Here is a 19,708-nt window from a genome sequence, read left to right on the forward strand (position 1 = left end):
CTTATCTTTATGAGTGTCTCCTATGGCCTCCTCATAGCTTTGAGGCTCCCCCTCATCTGTAAGATTAACGTACTCATCTCGATAATATCTTACAGATGGTCTTGTCTCTCTTCCAGACCTTCTTGGCTCATGTTCTTCCTCTGGCTCCACTTGAACTTCTTCTTCACATTCATCACCATTCGGGTCCATGATAGGATCCCCTTCGCCATCATCTCCAATCACTTGTTCATGATCTTGAGGCTTATGAGAATCTTCATTCCTTACAACCCTTAGCTTTGGTTTCTTTGATTTGTTGATGTCTTCGATTGTTTGATCTTCGAAGAAAACAACATCTTTGCTCCGGATAATTTTTCTGTTAACCGGATCCCAAAGTCGATAGCCAAAATCATCTCTTGGTGATCCAAGATAGATGCACTCTTTAGTCTTGGAGTCTAGCTTGGCTCGTTCATCCTTAGGTATATGAACAAACGCTCTGCAACCGAACACCTTCAAATGGTTGTAAGAGACCTTCTTACCCGACCAAACTTCCTCCGGGACATCGCCTTCCAAAGGAACTGATGGTGTAAGATTTATGACGTCTACTGCAGTCTTTATGGCTTCTCCCCAAAATGGCTTGGATAGTTTAGCGTGAGAGAGCATGCACCGAACTCTTTCTGTGATCGTTCGATTCATTCTTTCAGCTAGCCCGTTCAGTTGTGGCGTCTTTGGTGGTGTCTTCTCCATCCTGATTCCATGAGCTTTGCAAAACGCTTCAAAGGGACCTCGGTACTCTCCACCATTGTCAGATCGAACACACTTGAGTTTTTGACCCGTACTTCGCTCTGCTTGGGCTACAAACTCCTTGAAAGCATCAAGAACTTGATCTTTTGACTTCAAAAGGTATACCCATACCTTCCTTGAATGGTCATCAATAAAGGTGACGAAATATGATGCCCCTCCATTGGATTTCTCGGACATGGAGCATACGTCAGTATGCACAAGATCAAGAATATGCTTTCTTCTCATAGGCGTAGATGATCTTCGGAAAGCGACCCTATGTTGTTTTCCGGCTAAGCAATCATGACATGGTGAGAGAGAAATACCTTTCATATCAGGAAGAAGTTTCTTGCTAGAAAGTATACTTAAACCTTTCTCACTCATATGCCCGAGTCTTCGGTGCCATATATCGATGTCATCACTTGCAACGTTTACTTCTTCCTTGCAAAGCTTGGCTTGAGTCACGTATAATGAGCCTTCTTTTCTTCCTCGAGCCATGATCAAACTTCCTTTGGTTAACTTCCATTTGCCACCACCAAAATGACTGTCCAAGCCGACATCATCGAGCTTTCCGGTTGATATGAGATTGAGTCGCATGTCGGGAACATGTCTCACATCCTTGAGAACTATCTTACATCCAGTGTTTGATGTAAGAATAACATCCCCCTTTCCAATGATCTTGCTTCTTCCTTGATTTCCCATTTGAACATTACCAAAGTCACCACTTTGATAGGTTGTGAAGAAGCTTCCATGAGGGGTGACGTGAAAAGAAGCACCAGAATCAACGATCCATGAGCTATCATCAGAGCTAAGATTACATTCTCCAACGAGATATAATTCTTCGCTCTGGTCTTCCACAATGGTGGTAGTCTTTTCTTCATGCTTCTTTGTAGGATTGAGCCGGTCTGGTTTGATATTACCTGCTTGTTTGTCTTTCTTGAAAAACCGACATTCCGACTTCATGTGACCCTGTTTGCCACAGTAATAGCAAGTAACTCTCGGTCGTGACTTAGATCTTCCTCGAGATTGGTCTTGTCCTCTGCTTCTGTTTTGGCCACGAGTCTCTTCTCTACCTCGTCTATCGACAATGTTAGCTTCTGAATAAGAACTTGAACCTCGCTCCTTCCTGCGAACTTCTTCGTTTAGAAGGCTATCAGTGACGGTGTCCATGGTAAGCTTTCCCTCCGGTGCTGAATTGCTTAGAGTGACAACTAGTGTGTCCCAACTCTCCGGTAGTGAACTAGGGAGTAAAAGGGCTTGCATTTCGTCTTAAACCTTCATATCAACTTTGTTAAGCTGATTTACAATCCCCTTGAAATTGTTCAAGTGCTCCATCATGCTCTGGCCATCCTTGTACTCCAACTTTACCAACCGTAGAACAAGAAGAGCTTTGTTTCGAGGTGTTTTCTTTTGAATCATGGATTCAAGTTTTGTCCATAATTCAAAAGCATTTGTGTAGGTAGAGACATGTTCAAAGAGAGATCGATCAACATACTTACGTATTACGGCAACCGCCTTTCTATTAAGAACCTCCCATGCTTTATCATCCTTTCCTTCCGGCTTATCCTTCATGATGATGGGCTCATGCAAATCCTTACAATAAAGGCAGCTATGGGAGCACCTAACTAAAGGGATTCTACTCAGTGATTATACAAATGCTTGGTTGAGCATATTGGAAATCATCTCCGATGAGGGCATGGAAAAGAAGAAGAGGTTCTGTCTACGGTATGCATTGCAGGCAGCACTTCATGCTTTATGGTGGGAGAGAGACAAGATAAAGCATAATGAGAAACCTTCTCCTATTGGGGCTACTATGAAAATGGTGGATAAAGGCATAAGGAACAAGCTGAGTATTTTGAGATCAAAAAGAGTGAAAGGGTGGAAGAATGGCTTACAGTTTTGGTTTAGTACTCGAATTTAAAATTGTTATAGGAATTTTGGAGGGTTTAGAAGATATGACTTTATTCATAAAGATTTACACTTGATGTAATAAGGTTTTTTTTTATGAATAAATTTAACATTCATTCAAAATGACGTTGACGAACTTGAAATGTCGCTCGAGGCTGTTTCTTGCGTGAATGGCATCTACCATGGAAATATGGTTTACACAAGATGATGATCCGATTTCTTTCAAATTTTAATTCTTTGTTTCTACTCTAGTTCTAGCTGGTTATAGATATAATCCATAGTTATAGCTTCTGTACAAAAGTTTTACTGGGTTGAATAAATTTAGAGCTTATTTGCCAATTAACAAAAAAAAAGAGAAATTAGTTTCTTAGAGAGATTGTATAAAGAAATTAATAGAGAAGGGGGAATTTTAGTTAGTTAGTGAATTTGATAGGAAAATAAAGTAGTGTACATTATTATTTCACAACCGGAAGGCAACACAGGGCTTACTTAATAAAAAATATTAGAAACAGAGAGACTAATTGAAGATTCACAAAGGAAAACAAACTTCAAACCTAACAAATCATTGTAGATTCAAAGGCAAGCACATTGTTCAATTCACATGAAAATGGCCTCTTATGGGGGGAAACGTCAAAAATCATGAATTTACCAAAATTATCCAAAAACCTCATCTCACAAACATACCATTTTAGTCTCCAAAATTTCAGTCAAACATGTATAAATCTCATATTTCATTGATCATCATTTTAGACCAATTGAAAGTAAATGGTTAAGACTGTAGTAAATATTTAACGGATGACTTTTAACGGGTCTAGAATAGCTTGGCCAACATAAATGTGAGATTTTACTAGTTCACGTTTAAAAGTTGAAGATTAAAATTACTTACCTAAATTTGAAATTTTTATATGTATGGTATTTTATGATTCTGATAAACAAATTAGCTTTTGATCTTATGTAGTAGTCTCATCTCAAAAATTTGATGTTTAATAGGTTAAATAAATTAAATAAAAGATTATAACTGATCAATCCAAAAACCTAGTCAGTTATATTTAAGAATGCATAATGATGTTAACAAATTCAAAATAATTGAAAGTAAGTTCATATATAACCTAAAATAAAAAAAGTATATAAGTTAAAGTAATTTCAGACATAAACATAATACTCGTAACTGTTTCAAAACATTTACAGATGACATGATTTTTTATAAAAAAATATTTACAAAATTGTTTTAATATTTTAAAGTTATAAATGAATTTACTTTGAGTTTGCGTGTTTAAAACACTAAGCAATATAAGATATATAAAACCTCTTTAGCAAATATAAGTTATTTTTACAAAACCTCAAAATATATAATTCAAAAGATCTAAACACATACATTGTCTTCCATTGTGTTTATTTTAAATAAATTTTTGATTGATTAGTTATAACCTTCAAAGTAACGTGTATTACCAAAATCATATATAATTTATATTTGGTAAATTATTTTGTAAAAAACACATAAAATTTTCAAATTTAAATAAGACATTTTAATTTTCAACTTTTAAACTGGAATCAATAAATTAGATCACATACTTTCGTACCATATCATTTTGGACCGTAAAATTTTAATTATTTACTAACAGACTTAATGGTTGAATTTCAACGGGTCTAAAATAGATTGGTCAACGAAAATATGAGATTTTTTGTGTTTGACTGAAAATTGGTGATTAAAATGGCACGTTTATGAGTTGAGACTTAGGATTTTTTTTGGCATTTTTTTCCTTTCTGTATCGTAAAAACATTTAACATGGCTTACTCGTTAGTCGAGTAAAAATGTAACGGGTTTACCTGTAAACAAAGTGGTGTGTCAGATTTTTTTTAAAAATACTAAATTTTTACATGAATGACAATTAGCAATTACATATCCATTTTTGTTGGGTAACAGTTACAATGAATATGTTACACTATTAAGAAAGTTTTATGATTAGTAACTAGCAAGTGTACATTATTTCATACCGAAGGCAACACAGAGCTTATTGAATGACAAATATCAGAAAGAGAGAGACTAATTAAAGATTCACAAACTAAAATGAACTTCAAACCAAACAAATCATTTAGATTCAAAAGCAAGCACATTGTTCAATTCACATAAAAAGGGTCTCTTATTGGCTACAAACGAGAAAAGACTTGTGCTGATCTCTTTGTTTTACTCGCCCTCTGTTTTCCCTCTCTGTGTACTGCACAGCCGTATCACCATCTTGGTTTTGTTGATGTACAATTCGTTGACCTACATTCGTTCCACACAGCACAATAGTAAGAATATTATCTGTACGAAAAGAGAAATGTTTGCAGAGTAACAAGTTATTAAGAAGATAATTTCTTGGTAGTGAAACTTTTGTTGTTGGTCAGATAACTGTTAATGATTCTATTACCTGTTTGTGAGGTGAAGAAGAGTTTATCCTCCATTCCTTAATTCAGCCTAGCTTACAGTTGAGGTCATTAACATATGCTTAAACAGAGCCGGGCTTGTACCAAAGCTCACGAAAAAATTGTATGGGCCCTCACCTAGTGGGGCCCACACTCCCAATTTTTGCTTATGTAATGTTAATATATGTAATCTTATGTGCAACCGTGCAAGACAAATTGGAAATCAAAGTTTTGGTTTGTGGTGTACATAATAAAATATTATGTGCGTCTGTAACATTAGCACGTAAGTTATTCGACTTTCTCTATTTTGTTTTTCATTTAAATGATTTATACATATTATAATAATTGTTTTAACTCACCGGAAGAAACTTAGAACATGATTATTGGGAGGTTCGGCGAGATTCTTAGCGGAATATAAGAACCCGTCTCTTAACTTTTAATTAAAAAAGCTAAGAACCTTCTCTTAAAACTCTTATTTAAGAGCCGGTTCTTAGTTTTTTTAGTTAAAAGTTAAGAGACGGGTTCTTATATTCCGCTAAGAACCTCGTCCTAAGAACCTCCCAATAATCATGCTCTTAGAGTATCACTAGGGGGATGTCCGCGCTTCGCGCAGAATATTGTTTTATTATTGCTAAGAGCATGAATTTTTGGATAATGTAATTTTGTTGTCGTTTTTATTTGTTAAGAGCATTACTTGGTATTTTTAGTGTGTTTTGTAGTAGTAGGTGATATATTGATATATTTTGTGTTTGTTTTTTTTGAATAATTTGTTTTTGTGTGTATAGTACTTGTTAGTAGTGAAGTGAGCCTCTAACGTAAAAGAATATTGAATTTCAATAACTTTGTATCTACGCATTTGTTGATTATAAGATTAACGGTTTCAGCGTCAAAATTGTTTTTTATTTTATTTTTTGAAAATTATAACTATGTTTTTTTGCCCTCTCCCCATATTTTGACTTTGAGCTGTCATCGTCTATGTATTTCGTTACCTTTCTGGTGTGAGATAGTTCTCACCATCACCGGAAAAAGATTCACCTCTTTCTCTTGTTCTTCATTGCCTTCTTCACCTGTGAGATTATATGGTATTTTTTGTAGATCAGGTTTATGAGTTTTCAGTTGTTTGGTTGATTCTCACAGCATTGTAGGCTGTTCCAGTCAATATTGACAGGTCCTCTTCTTCCTTAGATTTCAGCTGATGTTTGGAACTGCGTCTCTTTGGTTGGGCCAGAGTTTAGTCGTCTTTGATGTTGTATTCATCGTTGTTGGCTTACCGTCAATAGTGTCTATGTTCGTCTTGGTTTTCAAGATCTATTTTTTGGTGTTCTGATTTATATGCTCTCTTTTATATCTTGAGGACGGCTCCATACTTTGCTGATTTTGTTTCGTCTCCCTTTCCCTCTCTATTCTCGCATCTCTTTGCTGCTTTCATCGCATCTCTGGTGGCTTTCCCTTTCACCATGTTTGCCACTTCAGGTTTGGATAATGTTTTCGTTCGTGTATGCTATGTGGGCTTGGAAGGTTATTTCTGGTCTCAAGTTTAGTCTCTAATTTATCAGTGGTTGTCTTTCATTCTCCCTCTCTCAAGTTGTTTCTTTTCTTTCTATATTTCTCTTGGTATAGGTGTGCAGAGTTAGTCTCTTGGAGCTTTGGTCCCTTCTATCCAGAGCTTTGTGGTTTTGCACTTGCATGACCGTCTTGTATGTTCTTGTTTAGTTTGTGAGGTGTTTCTTACCTTTTAGCTACTGGTTGTGATTCCAGTGCTTTAGCCATATATCTTCCTGCTTCTTAGTGGCTTTGGCCTTTCGAATATTATTCTTTGTTTGTCCTGCTTTCTTGGTTATTTGCGTTGATGCTCTAGTTTTTTATTCTTAGTTTGATTATCTTATGATATTAATAGTGAAATAAATATATAATTTGTAAATGAAATAATAAAAATTAGTAAATAATAAAATGGTGAAAGTTTATGCTATTTTGAATTGTGAATAAATTAAATATTTAAAATATATTTATATTCTTTTATTTATTTTTTGAATTTTAGGGACCAGTAAATATGAGAAACATTAGATAGTACATAATTAGAAATTGATCGAGTAAATTGCAATAATTTAAATGAAGAAGGATTTAAAAAAAACACGAGGACACATGTCAACAAATCGCCCTTCCACATGTCATAAGAAGGAGAAAAGCCAACTTTATATAGATAGATTATCTCAAGTGCTTAGGAGGGGTTGTTTAACAAAAAACTAATATAATAGTGAGTGGGTCCCACAAAAATTTTAAGCACCAGCATTTCTGAAGCCTATTTAAGCACCAATGTTGGCACTGTTTGCGGGCTCCACTGACACGTGGCGGTCCGCGATTGGTTCGTTTATTAAATTTTTTTTTAATCCGAAAAAAAAAAAAAAATTTAAGCACCCCATTATGGGGTGTTAGGATAAGAGCACCATTAACCCTAGCACCCCAAGTGGGGTGCTTAATTTTTTTTTTTTTTGTTTTTTCTCTGATTAAAAAAAAAATTAAAAACGAACCAATCCGGACCGCCACCACGTGTCAGTGGGGCCTGCGAAACAGTACATCGATGCTAAATCGGGCGTTTTTGGCATCCTTTCTTCCTCTTTTATGGTGAGCTCCACCACTAATCAATTCTTTAAGCATCTCCATTAAAGATGCTCTAATGATGCTTTTACAAAACTGGCTCTTTAGCTTCTTCTTTGTGAACACAAGGACATAAGAAAACCAGAGATTTTTTCTTTTGATTCTTAGGTAAAATCAAATTTTTTTTTCCGAATAGAGCCCCGAAAATCTGAGGCCCGGCTCTGAGCTTAAAACTCAGCTTTTTTACATTGGCTTAACAAATAATCTGAGACAAGAACTGTCAGATTATGGAAAAGTAGAACAGTTGCTCAACTACTTGGATGTTACACAGCTTGCAATGTTCTCAAATCCTATGAGAATCACCTTTCACCCCCGAGATCAGATAAGAATTTGCATTTTCCTTCGATTCAAATACCCTTTGGAAATGTGATTCACCAAAGTGAAAATGAAACCAGAGCTTGAACAACCCAAACAATAATTGGAGATCTAGGGTTAATTTTTCATGTATCATCTCCTGACTTCGCGCTATATAAAAAAAGCTTCTTCTTCTCCCTTTTCTTTGAGCAAAATTTTTGTTGTTGTGTGGAACTGTGTTATCCTTTAAAGTCTACCTAATGGTGGACTTCTTGTTTACACTATTATTTCTCTCTGTTATTCCTCAATATCCCATTAATATAAAAACGAAAACTCAAAAGGTGGTGCATGAGCATGAATACTTGGGGGCCATCGGATTCGGATCGGTTGATTTGGATATTTGGATTTTCGCTATTACGTTAATAAGTCCTATTCGGGTTTTACTAATTATCACTTCAGATCGGTTCCTTCCGGGTTCGGTTCGAGTCGTATTATAAACAATGTTCGAAATCGCCCAAAATACTTTTAAAAACATAAAAAATGACAAAAATATTCAAAATATTTAAAACATTCACAAATCTAATTAAAAACTAGTTCAACTAACTGAACTAACTAAAAAGTATTCAAATAAAAATTAAAAGAATAGAACGTAAATCTTTAAAAATACCCTAAAACATCTAAATTACCTTACTTAACATATATAAAAATAGTAACATATTTAACTAATTTTAGATATTTTTTTAATCCTATTTCAGATTTCGGTTCGGATTGTAACCAAACAACAAAGTACCAAACCCTTAAGTCCCTTTCGGATATTTTTGTATATCGGTTCGGATTGGATTTCATTATTTCCGGTTCGTGTTAAGGTAGGGACTTCAGTTTGGGGTAAAAACGTCGGGCCTATGCATGGGGGTGAAAAAATATTGGATTCAACCTGTGAATAATCTGATATTCTATTGGATAATGCAATGGATGATGCTGATATTGGTTTGGTGGAGAGAGCAATTTTTGTCTGTTCTTCTTGGAGCCCATTTATTACTCCTTTTTTGTTCATCTTGGGTTCTTGTAATTTCCATTTGGTTGTTTCACTGTCCTAGTTCAACTATTGCTCAATAATGACAGTTTTGAACCCTTGATCTTTGTAATAAACTCAGCAACAAAAAACAACAGATATTCTCTCATGATGCAAATCCTTTCAGTAATTAACAAAATACAGATCCGTTTGTTTCAAATTAACAAGTACAATGTTTCATATGAACACGTTGCACGCACTGAAAAGAATTCAGACACAAAGCAGATTATTATATCTTTTTAAGTACACACAGGTACAAAGAATCAAGTAAACACACAATTTTATACTAGAAGAGGTCTTCAACAAACAGGGATAATCTAGATTCACAAAAGAAAAAAAAAAAAGCTTCCCACCAATCAAATCATCTGAGATTGGAAGCAAGCACACTGTTCTTTCCCTTGAGTAAATTTACATGAAATAAGCCTCTTATAGCTGCAGAATGTGCTTCCTCAGGATTATGACTCATTCTATGTCTTTGCTTTACTCCCCTTGGTTGTTTCTGAGAACTGAACATCTCTTGGTTCCGCGAATTCACAGAGATCATCAAGAAAAATGTTTCTTTACAGTTCACTAGTCTACGCTAGGCTCCCCTGAACCATGACGCTCTCTTCTGATCATTTCTAGAAGATCTTGCACTACTTCAGACATCAATGGTCTAAACTCTGGTTCAGACTGTCACAAAAAAACACCCTTTTGGTCAAGCAAAACACAATCACACTCGTCTAACTACAGTTTCTCATAGTTCAGTATGTGCTTCTTACCTGAACACATCGGGAAATTATATCAGCAAAGTGTGACAATGACTTTGCAGGGTACTGTCTGTTAAGAGATGGATCAACCATTTTGCCCAATGCATCGATATCATGAAGCTGAGGGATTGCCCACCTCACCAAGAACTGCTCTCCTCTAGTCCGGTCCCTATAAACCAACTCACATGAATACACATATACCCCAAAGAAACAAACAAAAAATACCCTTCAATAGCATACAAGGGAGAAAATCTTCAAAATAGCATTCATTAAAAGGTGAAAATAAATGTATTTATATATTAGAGTTTAAGGTTTTGTGATTAGAATTTAGGGTTTAATATTTAGAGGGTGGGATTAGGGTTTAGGATGTAGGTTAATCAAGTGTTTTTATTGGTTAATAAGTGCTATTTTGTGATATAAACTAAAAAGATGCTATTTATGAGATTTACCCCAAAAAAAAACTAAGTGAAGAACCCATACCTGTCGTAGGACATTCTACCAGTTAAGAGTTCTAACATGACAACACCAAAACTGTATACATCACTCTGCCATGTATAGACCCCTGAGTCAAACTCTGGAGCTCCATAACCGTAAGCCGCAAGCAACTGTCCTGATAACTGATTCATACAACAGATAAGTTGGTTTTAGAGCTTCAAGAAACCACAATAGCTCATTGGGTTTAACTACTTTACCTGACTCACAGAGCCTGATGATATCAATGGTGCCAAACCACAATCCGAGACAAGAACACTCAGATCATCATCAAGTAGAACATTGGCTGATTTGAAGTTTCTGTGTATGATTGGTGGCTCACACACCTCATGCAAGTACCTTATCAACATTAACCAAAAAGTCAGAAACTTACTTTTACTTTTTTTCTTCAAGTAATATAAAAAACAAGGAAACTTACTCAAGGGCTCTAGCAGCTCCAAGTGCCATTCTGACACGTGTACTCCACGAGAGTTTCTTCTTGAACTCATCGTCTGAGTGCAAACCGTCTTGTAAAGTACCGTCACTGCAGTACTCGTAGATCAGTAGTCTCTGATCATGCTCAGCGCAGTAACCAACAAGCTCAACGATGTTGGCGTGGCGTATCATATCTATGTCGTTCACTAGTTCGATGAACTCATGATCCTGTTGCTGCTCAGAAGCTCTCTTGTCCAGCTTCTTGACAGCCAAGAGCTTCCCGTTGGGAAGACGAGCCCTGTAAACACTCCCAAGCATGCCAGAGCCGAGGAGATTCTCCTGAGAGAAGCTCTCCGTGTATTGCTGAAGAGATGCGATTGAATAGTGCTTCACGGAAGTAACATGTAAGCGTGTTTTAGGGGAAGGCTTCTTAAAGGGTCTCTCCGGAGACTTGATTGGCATCACTGTGACCTTCTCAGCCAGAGGAGGAGGTGGTGGTGGAGGTGGAGGAGGAGGCGGTGGAGGCATTAACATTGAAAAGTCAATATCTTGACTCTCCTGTCTTGTTATAGGAGGCGGCGGTGGAGGAGGAGGTCTTTGCAACCGTTCAAGGTCATGAAAAACCTTTGGTTCTTGTCCAGCTTTGGTGAAGGGCACTGTTTCATAAGGACAATGACGTTAGGTAAGCAATGTCCAAAAAAACATTGCATAATCTCAAAATCTTTTTACCTTTCTCAGACCGAACAGGTGGTGGCAGTACAGGAGGCATGTTCTCCAGAGGATTCTCTCTGTGTACTCTGTCAGCACCAACTTGATGCCGTTTAGAGACTCTTCTTCGTCTTGCACATTTTGGCAAGAGCAAGAGTAATGCTAAAACAAGGATTATGAAGAGGATGACGCCACCAAATGATATGAGGACTATCCGTTTAGTATGTGAAGAGCTGGATTCCTCTGAAGGTGAAGGTCCATCAGAAGCTTTCCCTCGGTTTCTTTCAGGTGCAGGAGGTGGTGGGACTCCAAAGAATGGTCGCCTAGGAGGAGAAGGTTTTGTTGGAGATATAGACGGAGACAATGATGGTGCAACAACTGTGGTGGAGTTGAACATGTTCCCTTCCTTTCTGCATTACCAAGTTTAAGCATAAACAAAAGCAATTGAAAGAGAGAAAAAAAAAACATGAATGTTTAGAGAATACTTACAGGAATGTCTGAATGTTTAGTAGTTTCTCCGGTATGGCTCCAGAGAAGAGGTTATTCTCTACATTTCTGTTTCCAAGAAACACATTAAACAACAAAGACAATCACTGCTAAAGAGTTGGAGCCATTGTTGTGAGAGAAAGAAACATTACAAGTCATTAAGAGGGAGGTCTTGAAGAACGTCTAGAGTTCCTGAGAGCTGATTGTTCTGAACATGTCTGAGCAAACTCACATATATCAGCTTTGGTGAAGAAGGAAACCAAGAAAAGGCTAAAATTAAAAAAGAACAAAAACTTACAATGTTGTAAGTGCTAACAAACTCCCCATTGAAGGAGGCAACATGCCGCTTAGATTGTTAGCTGATATATCTCTGCACAAAGATACTAGATCACTACAGGAACCCATAGAAACAGTAACTGTTCACAAAACCATTCATAAAAAAAGAAGAAGCATACAGATTAATCAGGCTAACAAGGTTTTGAAACACATCAGGTAGCTCTCCTGATAGATTATTATTATTCAAAAATCTGAAAAAGAATATAGTATAAATTAGAAATATTCAGACAGATATTGGGTAGTAATAAGAGAACTTACATGTCACTCAGAGAACTTAGTGTTCCTAAAGATTCAGGGATTGTTCCGGTGAACTGATTAGATGAAAGAGAACTGCCAAAATGGTAAAGACCATTTCAAATCAACAAACTATATAGTATATACATACAAACTGGTATAAGGTTTTGTATACATACAATTGCTGCAATGTAACCGGCAAAGTAGAAGGTATGCTTCCTCCTATATGATTGTTGCTGAAGTCTCTGGAGAAAGAGAGCAAAGTAAAACATACAAAACGTTACAAGAGATATGGCTTTGTCAGTATTGTAACATGTTGTGTGGAAAAAAATGCTTACATTGTCCTGATAGAATGGAGCCTAACTAAGTTGGTGTCACCAAGCTCTCCTCCCAAACTGGCGTCATTTAAGGTTCTGTAACCATTAAAAAAAAACATAATTAACATAAAGAAATGAATGATAGTTGTTTAGTCTCTGTGAAAAGAACTTAACATGCTTATTATATCTGAGCCATTGCAGAGAATGCCTTGCCAAGATTCACCACATGGGTCTCCAGCAGCAGCAATCCAACCAGGGAGAATAGGTGATCCAAGTGCAGCGAACAGGCCGTTCACTGCAGCAACTGATTCAAAATTACAACAATGCTGGTTAATTCTCAAGCAATATAAACAGATCTCACTTGGGGATATTATAATTCAAATCTACTAAGACCAAACATAAAAGTAAATCTAGAAGTGTTTACCATCATCAGGATTAGTAGCAGCAAAGGAGAAGGAAGGAGACAAAATCAGCAGAGACAAGAGCAGAGGAAGAAGAAGAAGACAGTAGAGCTTAGATCTCTTCATTGTTCCAAGTCAGGATGAAGTAAACCAAACATTAATCGAACAAGACGATGTCTAGGGATCTGTAAACAAGCAGCCATCAAAGAACCATCAATAAAGCGACAAGATCCATAACCAATCGAGGGAGAAGTTAACCAATCTCGAGAAGAGAAGATAAAGTGAAACTTACTGGAAAAGCAGAGGAATCGTCATCAACGAATGGTTGGTGTGTTAAACTAAAAGTGGGAAAGTCTTCTTTTTTATTCTTTTATTACTAAACCCAATCCAGAAAAAAATACTAAACCCAATCCAGAAAAAAATGCAAACTTTTTTTTTTGTTACTGAAACAACCAGGAAACTCTGCTCATGGTTTTATATGAATTAAAAATTGACCAATGATACTGTTGCTTGAGATCAGTACAACATCCATTTAACATAATTAATCAAATGAAAACTCAATTGATTAATCAATGATTTAACGCCATGATGTGTACAACTGTTATCAAGTTGCATTCTTGGTTTTTTTTTGTAACACTGTCTTTTTTTGTTTAAGATTCCAAATCCGACCAGCGACTTGTTTCAAACTTGTCCAATTTTTTTGGACAGTAACAGAGAATAATTGGTATTTCTGTTAGTGTGACCGGTGTGCTGAAAGACACGCGCTTTGCCAAGGCGCGTGGATGGAGAATAGAAGGGGGTGGTGAAAAGTGGAAACGGTGAAAAAGACAAAAGTGGCCGCAAGGAAGAAAAGGTCTAGTTGGAATTGGATTCTCACATCTGTTTTCTTGCTGGCGAGTGTCTCACGTGCCAGTCACTATCAGATGACGTCACTCACTTCCTACACTACCTGTGCTCTGTGCAGCATCTCGCTGTTTATCTCGTAATGTAAATAAGGACTAAGACCATAACCTCGTTCTGTTGACTAGGATTCTTATCTTCAGCTAAAAGACGGTTTTTAGCTGACGGTTCTTGACTTTAACTGTTTCTTAGTCAAAAAGTGTAAAAAAAAATGTCAAATCATGAGTTAAGAACCTCGGCTAAAAAATTGGAGTTAATCATGTCCTAGGGAATATGACTCAGTGTAATACGAGTTATTTTCTAATATTGATCGTTGAGATTGCCACCTTTCCTCAAACGTAGCGTTTAGAAGTGGTAAACTAGATGAAGTTGTCTTGCGCTCCTGAGTGAACACCAAACCGAATATAACATGCAAGATCAAATCGTTACAACCAGAGTCGTGTTAAGGATTTTTGGCGCAATAGACCAAAAATATCTATATTGCTACAATTTTTTTTTTTTTTCAGCAAACAAAGCAGATTCATGTAGACTCTGCGAACCACCCCGGTAGCTCTACATCCATATGGACGACAAACGATGGTTGCTTTCTTGCACTGCGTGCGAGACTGTCCGCCTTTAAGTTCTGTGTCCGTGGTATATGAATGATCTCTGAGCTGTTAAAACTCCTCTTTAAAACTTTTATGTCTTCCAAATAGCTTGCAAAGGCTGGTCACTCTTCTGGTTCCGACACCATCTTCACCAATTGAGCACTATCCGTTGCAAAAGTAACCCATGCTTGTCTAAGATTCCTCATACATTTCATTGCCCATATAAGGGCCTCTATCTCTGAGTGTAGTGGCGACTGATTCGCTCTCGTATTTCTTGCTCCCATTAGTCCATCATAGCCTTCCAGGGTGCTATACCATCCTTGCCCTGAAAAGCTATCCTCATTTTTCCAAGATCCGTCTGTAAAACACCATCTACCTGGTATACTCGTTATTATCGAAGATACTTGAATTTGGGTGCGTTCCATATCTTGAGTCTGAGAATTTTGTGCTTCCACCCAAAGTAACGATTTCGTTTCTGCCAGTTTGAGAGTATCTCTCGGGTCCATATCCAAATTGCTAAAAACTTTGTTGTTTCTACCTTTCCATATATACCAGAGAATCCAAGCAAATGAATGATCCTCCATTTCAGGAGAAACTCTCCAAAATAAATGATCCATATTGGTAAACAAAGATTGAGTGGGAAAAATATCTGGATTCATCGGGATCCGTGAAAGTGCCCAGACCTGAACCGCCGGTGGACATTCAAAAAACACGTGATTAGCTGATTCCTCGGGAGCACCACATCGGTCACAAACAGTATCTCCTTGCATTCCTCTTGACCTCAAATTTTTCTTAACCGCTATACATCCCGTCAATAGTTGCCATAAAAAATGTTTCAACTTGGGTGGGCAGCGTAACTTCCAACAGAACGCCTTCAAAGGTGTTATCGAAGGGCCAAACTGGGGTGGCATTATTTCTCTATCCGGATATACTCGTTCCACTTCATATCCAGATTTAACCGTGTATTTGCCATTGGTTGTAAAATGCCATCCATTCCGGTCTTCTAGATGAGATATACTGATAGGAATACTTTGAATAATTTTCACATCTTGCGGATCCACCAGAGCCCGAATAACCTGTAGGTTCCATGATCGTGATGTTCCATCGATAAGAGCATCCACTGTTAGGTCCGGGTAAAGATTGTGTTGATTTTTATTTGCTGGTCTCGGGCGAGTGGATGGAAGCCAAGGGTCATTCCATATTGATAATCTATATTGCTACAATAAAATAATAAAATATGATTAGTTTTGTAAAATAAGTCTTGAAAGAAAAATTTGTCAAAAATGTTTTAATAGTTTTTGTATTTTTATTTTGATAAATAAAACTGCAACATTACACCATATTTGTAGTATAAATTATATATCATAATGTTTACTTTAAAGTTTTAGAATAAATAATATAGACTAAGAGAAAATAATCCCAATGATATCAATATGGATTTGGGTTTAGAGTAGTATGTTTTTTTTATTATTACAATGTCAATTTTATAAAAATAAACAATAAGAGGAAAATATTATAATGTTTTTTTGTTTAAAATGGATATTACTGCAATTAATTGATTCTAACTTTAAATTGTGATTATAGCAAGCAAATTCTAAGAATAACAGTATTAATTAAGGTTCGGCGATTTTTTCAAACAACCGTCACTGTTGTTTTTCACCGAAAAACGGCGGCTTCGGCCGTCGAAGTTTCTTATTTGATTTCTTTATAGTTAGTAATAGTTAAGTAATCAAACTAGTTCATGTCGAATTGGACATCATATATTCCGATTCGGAGAGATCCAAATTGCGTCTTGTTGCCGTCTCACCATTTGTGCTCTTCCTCGTGCTTTCACCGGCGTATATCACCTATGTTGTTGGTCGGATCTATATCATTATTTCTTCGGACAATCCACATGATTTGGGTGAAGAGATTAAAAGAGTTTCATTATTCCACATTCATGGAGTTGATTTTCATGGTGGAAGAAGCTAGAGTTTGTTTTCAAACGATGTGGTCACTTTCGGATGTAATGGTTCTTCACGTCTATGATGAATGGATAGGCACATTTTCTTCATCCGAGATACTAAGGAACGAATGGGAGAGCGTTTGATTAAAAGCAAGAAGCGGTATGCAGATATTCATACAGCAAAACGAATGGAAGATATGGATTTGTAGGTTTAAAAGCAAAATAATTTCAATGCCATGGACGGTTACAAAGAAGCATGTTATCTCCTGCAGTGGGAATGTGTTGGAGCAGATTATGATGTAACAGATGGATTGCATCAAATGATCTATATAAAAAAGGTATTTACTCACAACAGTTGAGAGCCTCAAAAAAAGATCTTACAAAACCAAAAACGATGTGAAGAAAAGCTAGCGGATCAGTATGTCCTACTAATATATTAAGAAGCATCGTGTTAGTGTTGTTTTTAGTAAATTTTATTCTTAATAACATATTTTTTGTAACTTATGTTTCATGTAATCTGTTACATTGGATTTGAAATCAATAAAGTTAATTGTTATAATAATGTTCAAATTAAAACAACTTTTCAAAATGTTTTTATGAGTTGATGATCATATAGAATATTATTTTGGAATTATGCCTTTTAAATTAATTATAAAAATAATATGCCCTAAGCCAACTTTTTTAAAAAATTGGTAGTTGTCACTTGTACTCACGGCTCTGGTCACAACGGAAAACAGTTTTCTCCTATTACTTTGATCGGAGCTTTTCCCAAGACTGCTGCTCGGTGGCCACCATGGCGAATAATACATTTCCTTCTTAAACGGACCTAAAGTAACTGATAGCAACTGGTCCTATGGTCTAGTGGTCAGGACATTGGACTCTGAATCCAGTAACCCGAGTTCAAATCTCGGTAGGACCTTTTTTTATTTTTTGCTTTACTAGCCTGCAAACCGGGTCTCATTTGAGCTTATCGGTTTATCTTAATCAAACTCCGGTTCGGTCAGTATCGCAATAAAGGCGAGTTTGGTCACCAAAGTCTGCACTTTTGTTCCGACAAAACCAACGAGAAGAGTTAAACTGGGAAAGACTCTTCCTTAGTACAAAGCCCATGGCATCTCTATGCTGCTCCACCACCACCACCATAATCCTCTCCGTGAAGTTTCCTCAATCGATCAGAACCCATACCCAATCCCTCAGACTAAACCGTTTAAAGACTCAGAAACAGAGGATTACAGAGCGAAGAAGCTTGATCGTTGTTAGATCAATCACTGAAGACAGAGAAGCAATCGATGTGAAGAAGAGTGACACCTTCGATCCACAAGAAGAACCAAAGGGAGAAGAAGAAGATAGAGACTCCGATCGGCTGATGAGCCGAGGGATCAACGCAGCCATAGTTCTCGCCGCCGGCACCGTTGCCGTCACCAAGCTTCTCTCCATCGATCATGACTATTGGCATGTAAGCTTTTAGTGTCAAAGCTTTCTCCTTTTCTGTGATTGTGTTATATAACAATCGTTACTCTTCTTCTTTAGGGTTGGACTCTGTACGAGATACTTAGATACGCACCTGAACACAACTGGGTTGCGTATGAGCAAATCCTCAAAACAAACCCTGTTTTAGCGAAGATGGCCATCAGCGGAGTTGTGTATTCTCTAGGAGATTGGATTGCACAAGTAAAATTACATAAACTAAACTAAACTAAAAAAAAACTTCTCATTTTTCGAGTTCTGTCTTAACCATTTTTTTTTTGGCTATGTACAGTGCTACGAAGGAAAGCCTCTGTTTGAGTTTGATAGAACTCGTGTTCTTAGATCAGGTCTTGTTGGTTTCACTCTCCATGGTTCGCTCTCTCATTATTACTACCAATTCTGCGAGGTAAAACAATAAAAAAAAAGTCTATTCTTTTTTCTGTTAACATAGGTTGTAATAACATGTTTTTTTTTTTTTTTGGGTTTACAAGGCTCTGTTTCCTTTTCAAGATTGGTGGGTTGTCCCTGCAAAAGTTGCCTTTGATCAAACCGTGTGGTCAGCGATTTGGAACACTATCTACTATACTGTTTTAGGGCTGTTGCGTTTCCAGTCCCCAGATAAGATTTTCGGCGAAATAAAGACCACGTTTTGGCCAATGATCACTGTAATAATCTCTCCTTGCCTTTTTGTTTTAATAATAATCATATAAGACAATGTTTTATTTGGTTTGATTTTGTGCAGGCAGGGTGGAAGCTTTGGCCATTGGCTCACTTGGTTACATATGGTGTAATTCCTGTAGACCAAAGGCTTCTTTGGGTGGATTGTATTGAACTCATTTGGGTTACTATACTGTCGACGTGAGTCTTCCTTCATCTTTAATCTGTTGTCTCCATTCTATTTCAACATATGAGTTAAGCTTCTTGCTAATTGTCAATTTTGAATTCTTGAAGTTACTCAAATGAAAAAGCAGAGGCGCAAACTATAGGGGAAACAAACTCCAGCAGTACTGAGGTTTGTAAATGTTTCTTTTTTTGTTTCAAGAATCTGCCTTGAAAATTCAATCTTGAGCATTTGGATGTTTTTGCTGAGAATTTTTCTAAGCTGTTTTGTACTTAACAGGACTAGGAGATACTGCATGTAGCTTCAAGTTTATAGACTGCAAGCACAAAAGTGATGAAGAACATCAAGAATAGTTTTTTTCTTTCTCTTATATAAGATAGGAATTTAAATATAGAAGTTTAGAACATGTATATTGTGTAATACATCAAACACAAACACCAGCCGATAAATAGAACAGATTGAGCGGCTCACAATGCTCAGGCATAAGAACTAAAGAAAGTACAGTTTTATCAGAAATAACATTAGAAGCTCATCTCAAGTCTTAGGACTTTTCTTCACGAGTGAGATAACTCGTGTAACACCTTCTGGCCCCAACCAGTTTTGATCTCCAACAGTTTTTCTCATTCTCTGCATCCGTCTCCGTTTTCACATTACCATAAGTCTCATTTCCTTGGTCTGGTGATGATCTAACTGTGAAGTTTCTTTGGAGACACGGCTCTCATCTTTGGCCATCATCTGAT

General features: G+C 36.8%; 2 protein-coding genes and 1 non-coding gene across 5 annotated transcripts; 2 read left to right on the forward strand and 1 right to left on the reverse strand.

Moving 5' to 3' along the window:
- Positions 1-9,259: 9,259 nt before the first annotated feature.
- On the reverse strand, positions 9,260-13,633 carry LOC106320491 (protein STRUBBELIG-RECEPTOR FAMILY 3-like). Of its 2 annotated transcripts, XM_013758858.1 has the most exons (16): positions 13,521-13,633; positions 13,252-13,413; positions 13,002-13,131; positions 12,849-12,923; positions 12,690-12,755; positions 12,535-12,606; positions 12,396-12,467; positions 12,239-12,310; positions 12,093-12,158; positions 11,944-12,009; positions 11,476-11,864; positions 10,751-11,402; positions 10,533-10,671; positions 10,321-10,457; positions 9,853-10,009; positions 9,260-9,763 (listed from the first exon to the last, which is right to left on the reverse strand). In XM_013758858.1, the coding sequence occupies exons 2-16, from the start codon at positions 13,352-13,354 to the stop codon at positions 9,662-9,664; spliced, it is 2,298 nt and encodes a 765-aa protein (XP_013614312.1). In that variant the 5' UTR covers positions 13,355-13,413; positions 13,521-13,633; the 3' UTR covers positions 9,260-9,661. The 2 variants fall into 2 exon arrangements, with proteins under 2 accessions (XP_013614312.1, XP_013614313.1); XM_013758859.1 differs by lacking the exon at positions 12,396-12,467.
- A 3,874-nt stretch (positions 13,634-17,507) lies between these two features.
- TRNAQ-CUG lies at positions 17,508-17,579 on the forward strand. The gene has a single exon. It is a non-coding gene; the product is annotated as a tRNA-Gln (tRNA).
- A 113-nt stretch (positions 17,580-17,692) lies between these two features.
- Positions 17,693-19,484, forward strand: LOC106320484 (protein SYM1). Of its 2 annotated transcripts, none has more exons than XR_001265848.1 (7): positions 17,693-18,116; positions 18,191-18,331; positions 18,420-18,533; positions 18,619-18,792; positions 18,874-18,985; positions 19,079-19,139; positions 19,248-19,484. XR_001265848.1 is itself a non-coding variant. In XM_013758853.1 (7 exons), exons 1-7 carry the CDS (start codon positions 17,769-17,771, stop codon positions 19,251-19,253), a joined length of 960 nt encoding a protein of 319 aa, XP_013614307.1. In that variant the 5' UTR covers positions 17,693-17,768; the 3' UTR covers positions 19,254-19,484. The 2 variants fall into 2 exon arrangements, 1 of the variants encoding a protein (XP_013614307.1); XM_013758853.1 differs by having other exon boundaries at positions 18,870-18,985.
- The last annotated feature ends 224 nt before the right edge of the window (positions 19,485-19,708 follow it).

This window comes from Brassica oleracea, unplaced genomic scaffold (genome assembly GCF_000695525.1).
Source record: "Brassica oleracea var. oleracea cultivar TO1000 unplaced genomic scaffold, BOL UnpScaffold00940, whole genome shotgun sequence".
Taxonomy (NCBI): Eukaryota; Viridiplantae; Streptophyta; class Magnoliopsida; order Brassicales; family Brassicaceae; genus Brassica; species Brassica oleracea.

Excerpts from the sequence above, each read along its gene's own strand:
- LOC106320491 (XM_013758858.1), bottom strand. The coding sequence starts at position 13,354 with ATGAAGAGATCTAAGCTCTACTGTCTTCTTCTTCTTCCTCTGCTCTTG. Across the intron at positions 13,132-13,251 it reads TGCTACTAATCCTGATGATG|TTGCTGCAGTGAACGGCCTG; the intron begins GTAAACACTTCT and ends ATTTTGAATCAG. Across the intron at positions 12,159-12,238 it reads TTGTTAGCACTTACAACATT|ACATGTTCAGAACAATCAGC; the intron begins GTAAGTTTTTGT and ends GAGTTTGCTCAG.
- LOC106320484 (XM_013758853.1), top strand. The coding sequence starts at position 17,769 with ATGGCATCTCTATGCTGCTCCACCACCACCACCATAATCCTCTCCGTG. Across the intron at positions 18,332-18,419 it reads TAGGAGATTGGATTGCACAA|TGCTACGAAGGAAAGCCTCT; the intron begins GTAAAATTACAT and ends GGCTATGTACAG. Across the intron at positions 18,986-19,078 it reads TGGGTTACTATACTGTCGAC|TTACTCAAATGAAAAAGCAG; the intron begins GTGAGTCTTCCT and ends GAATTCTTGAAG.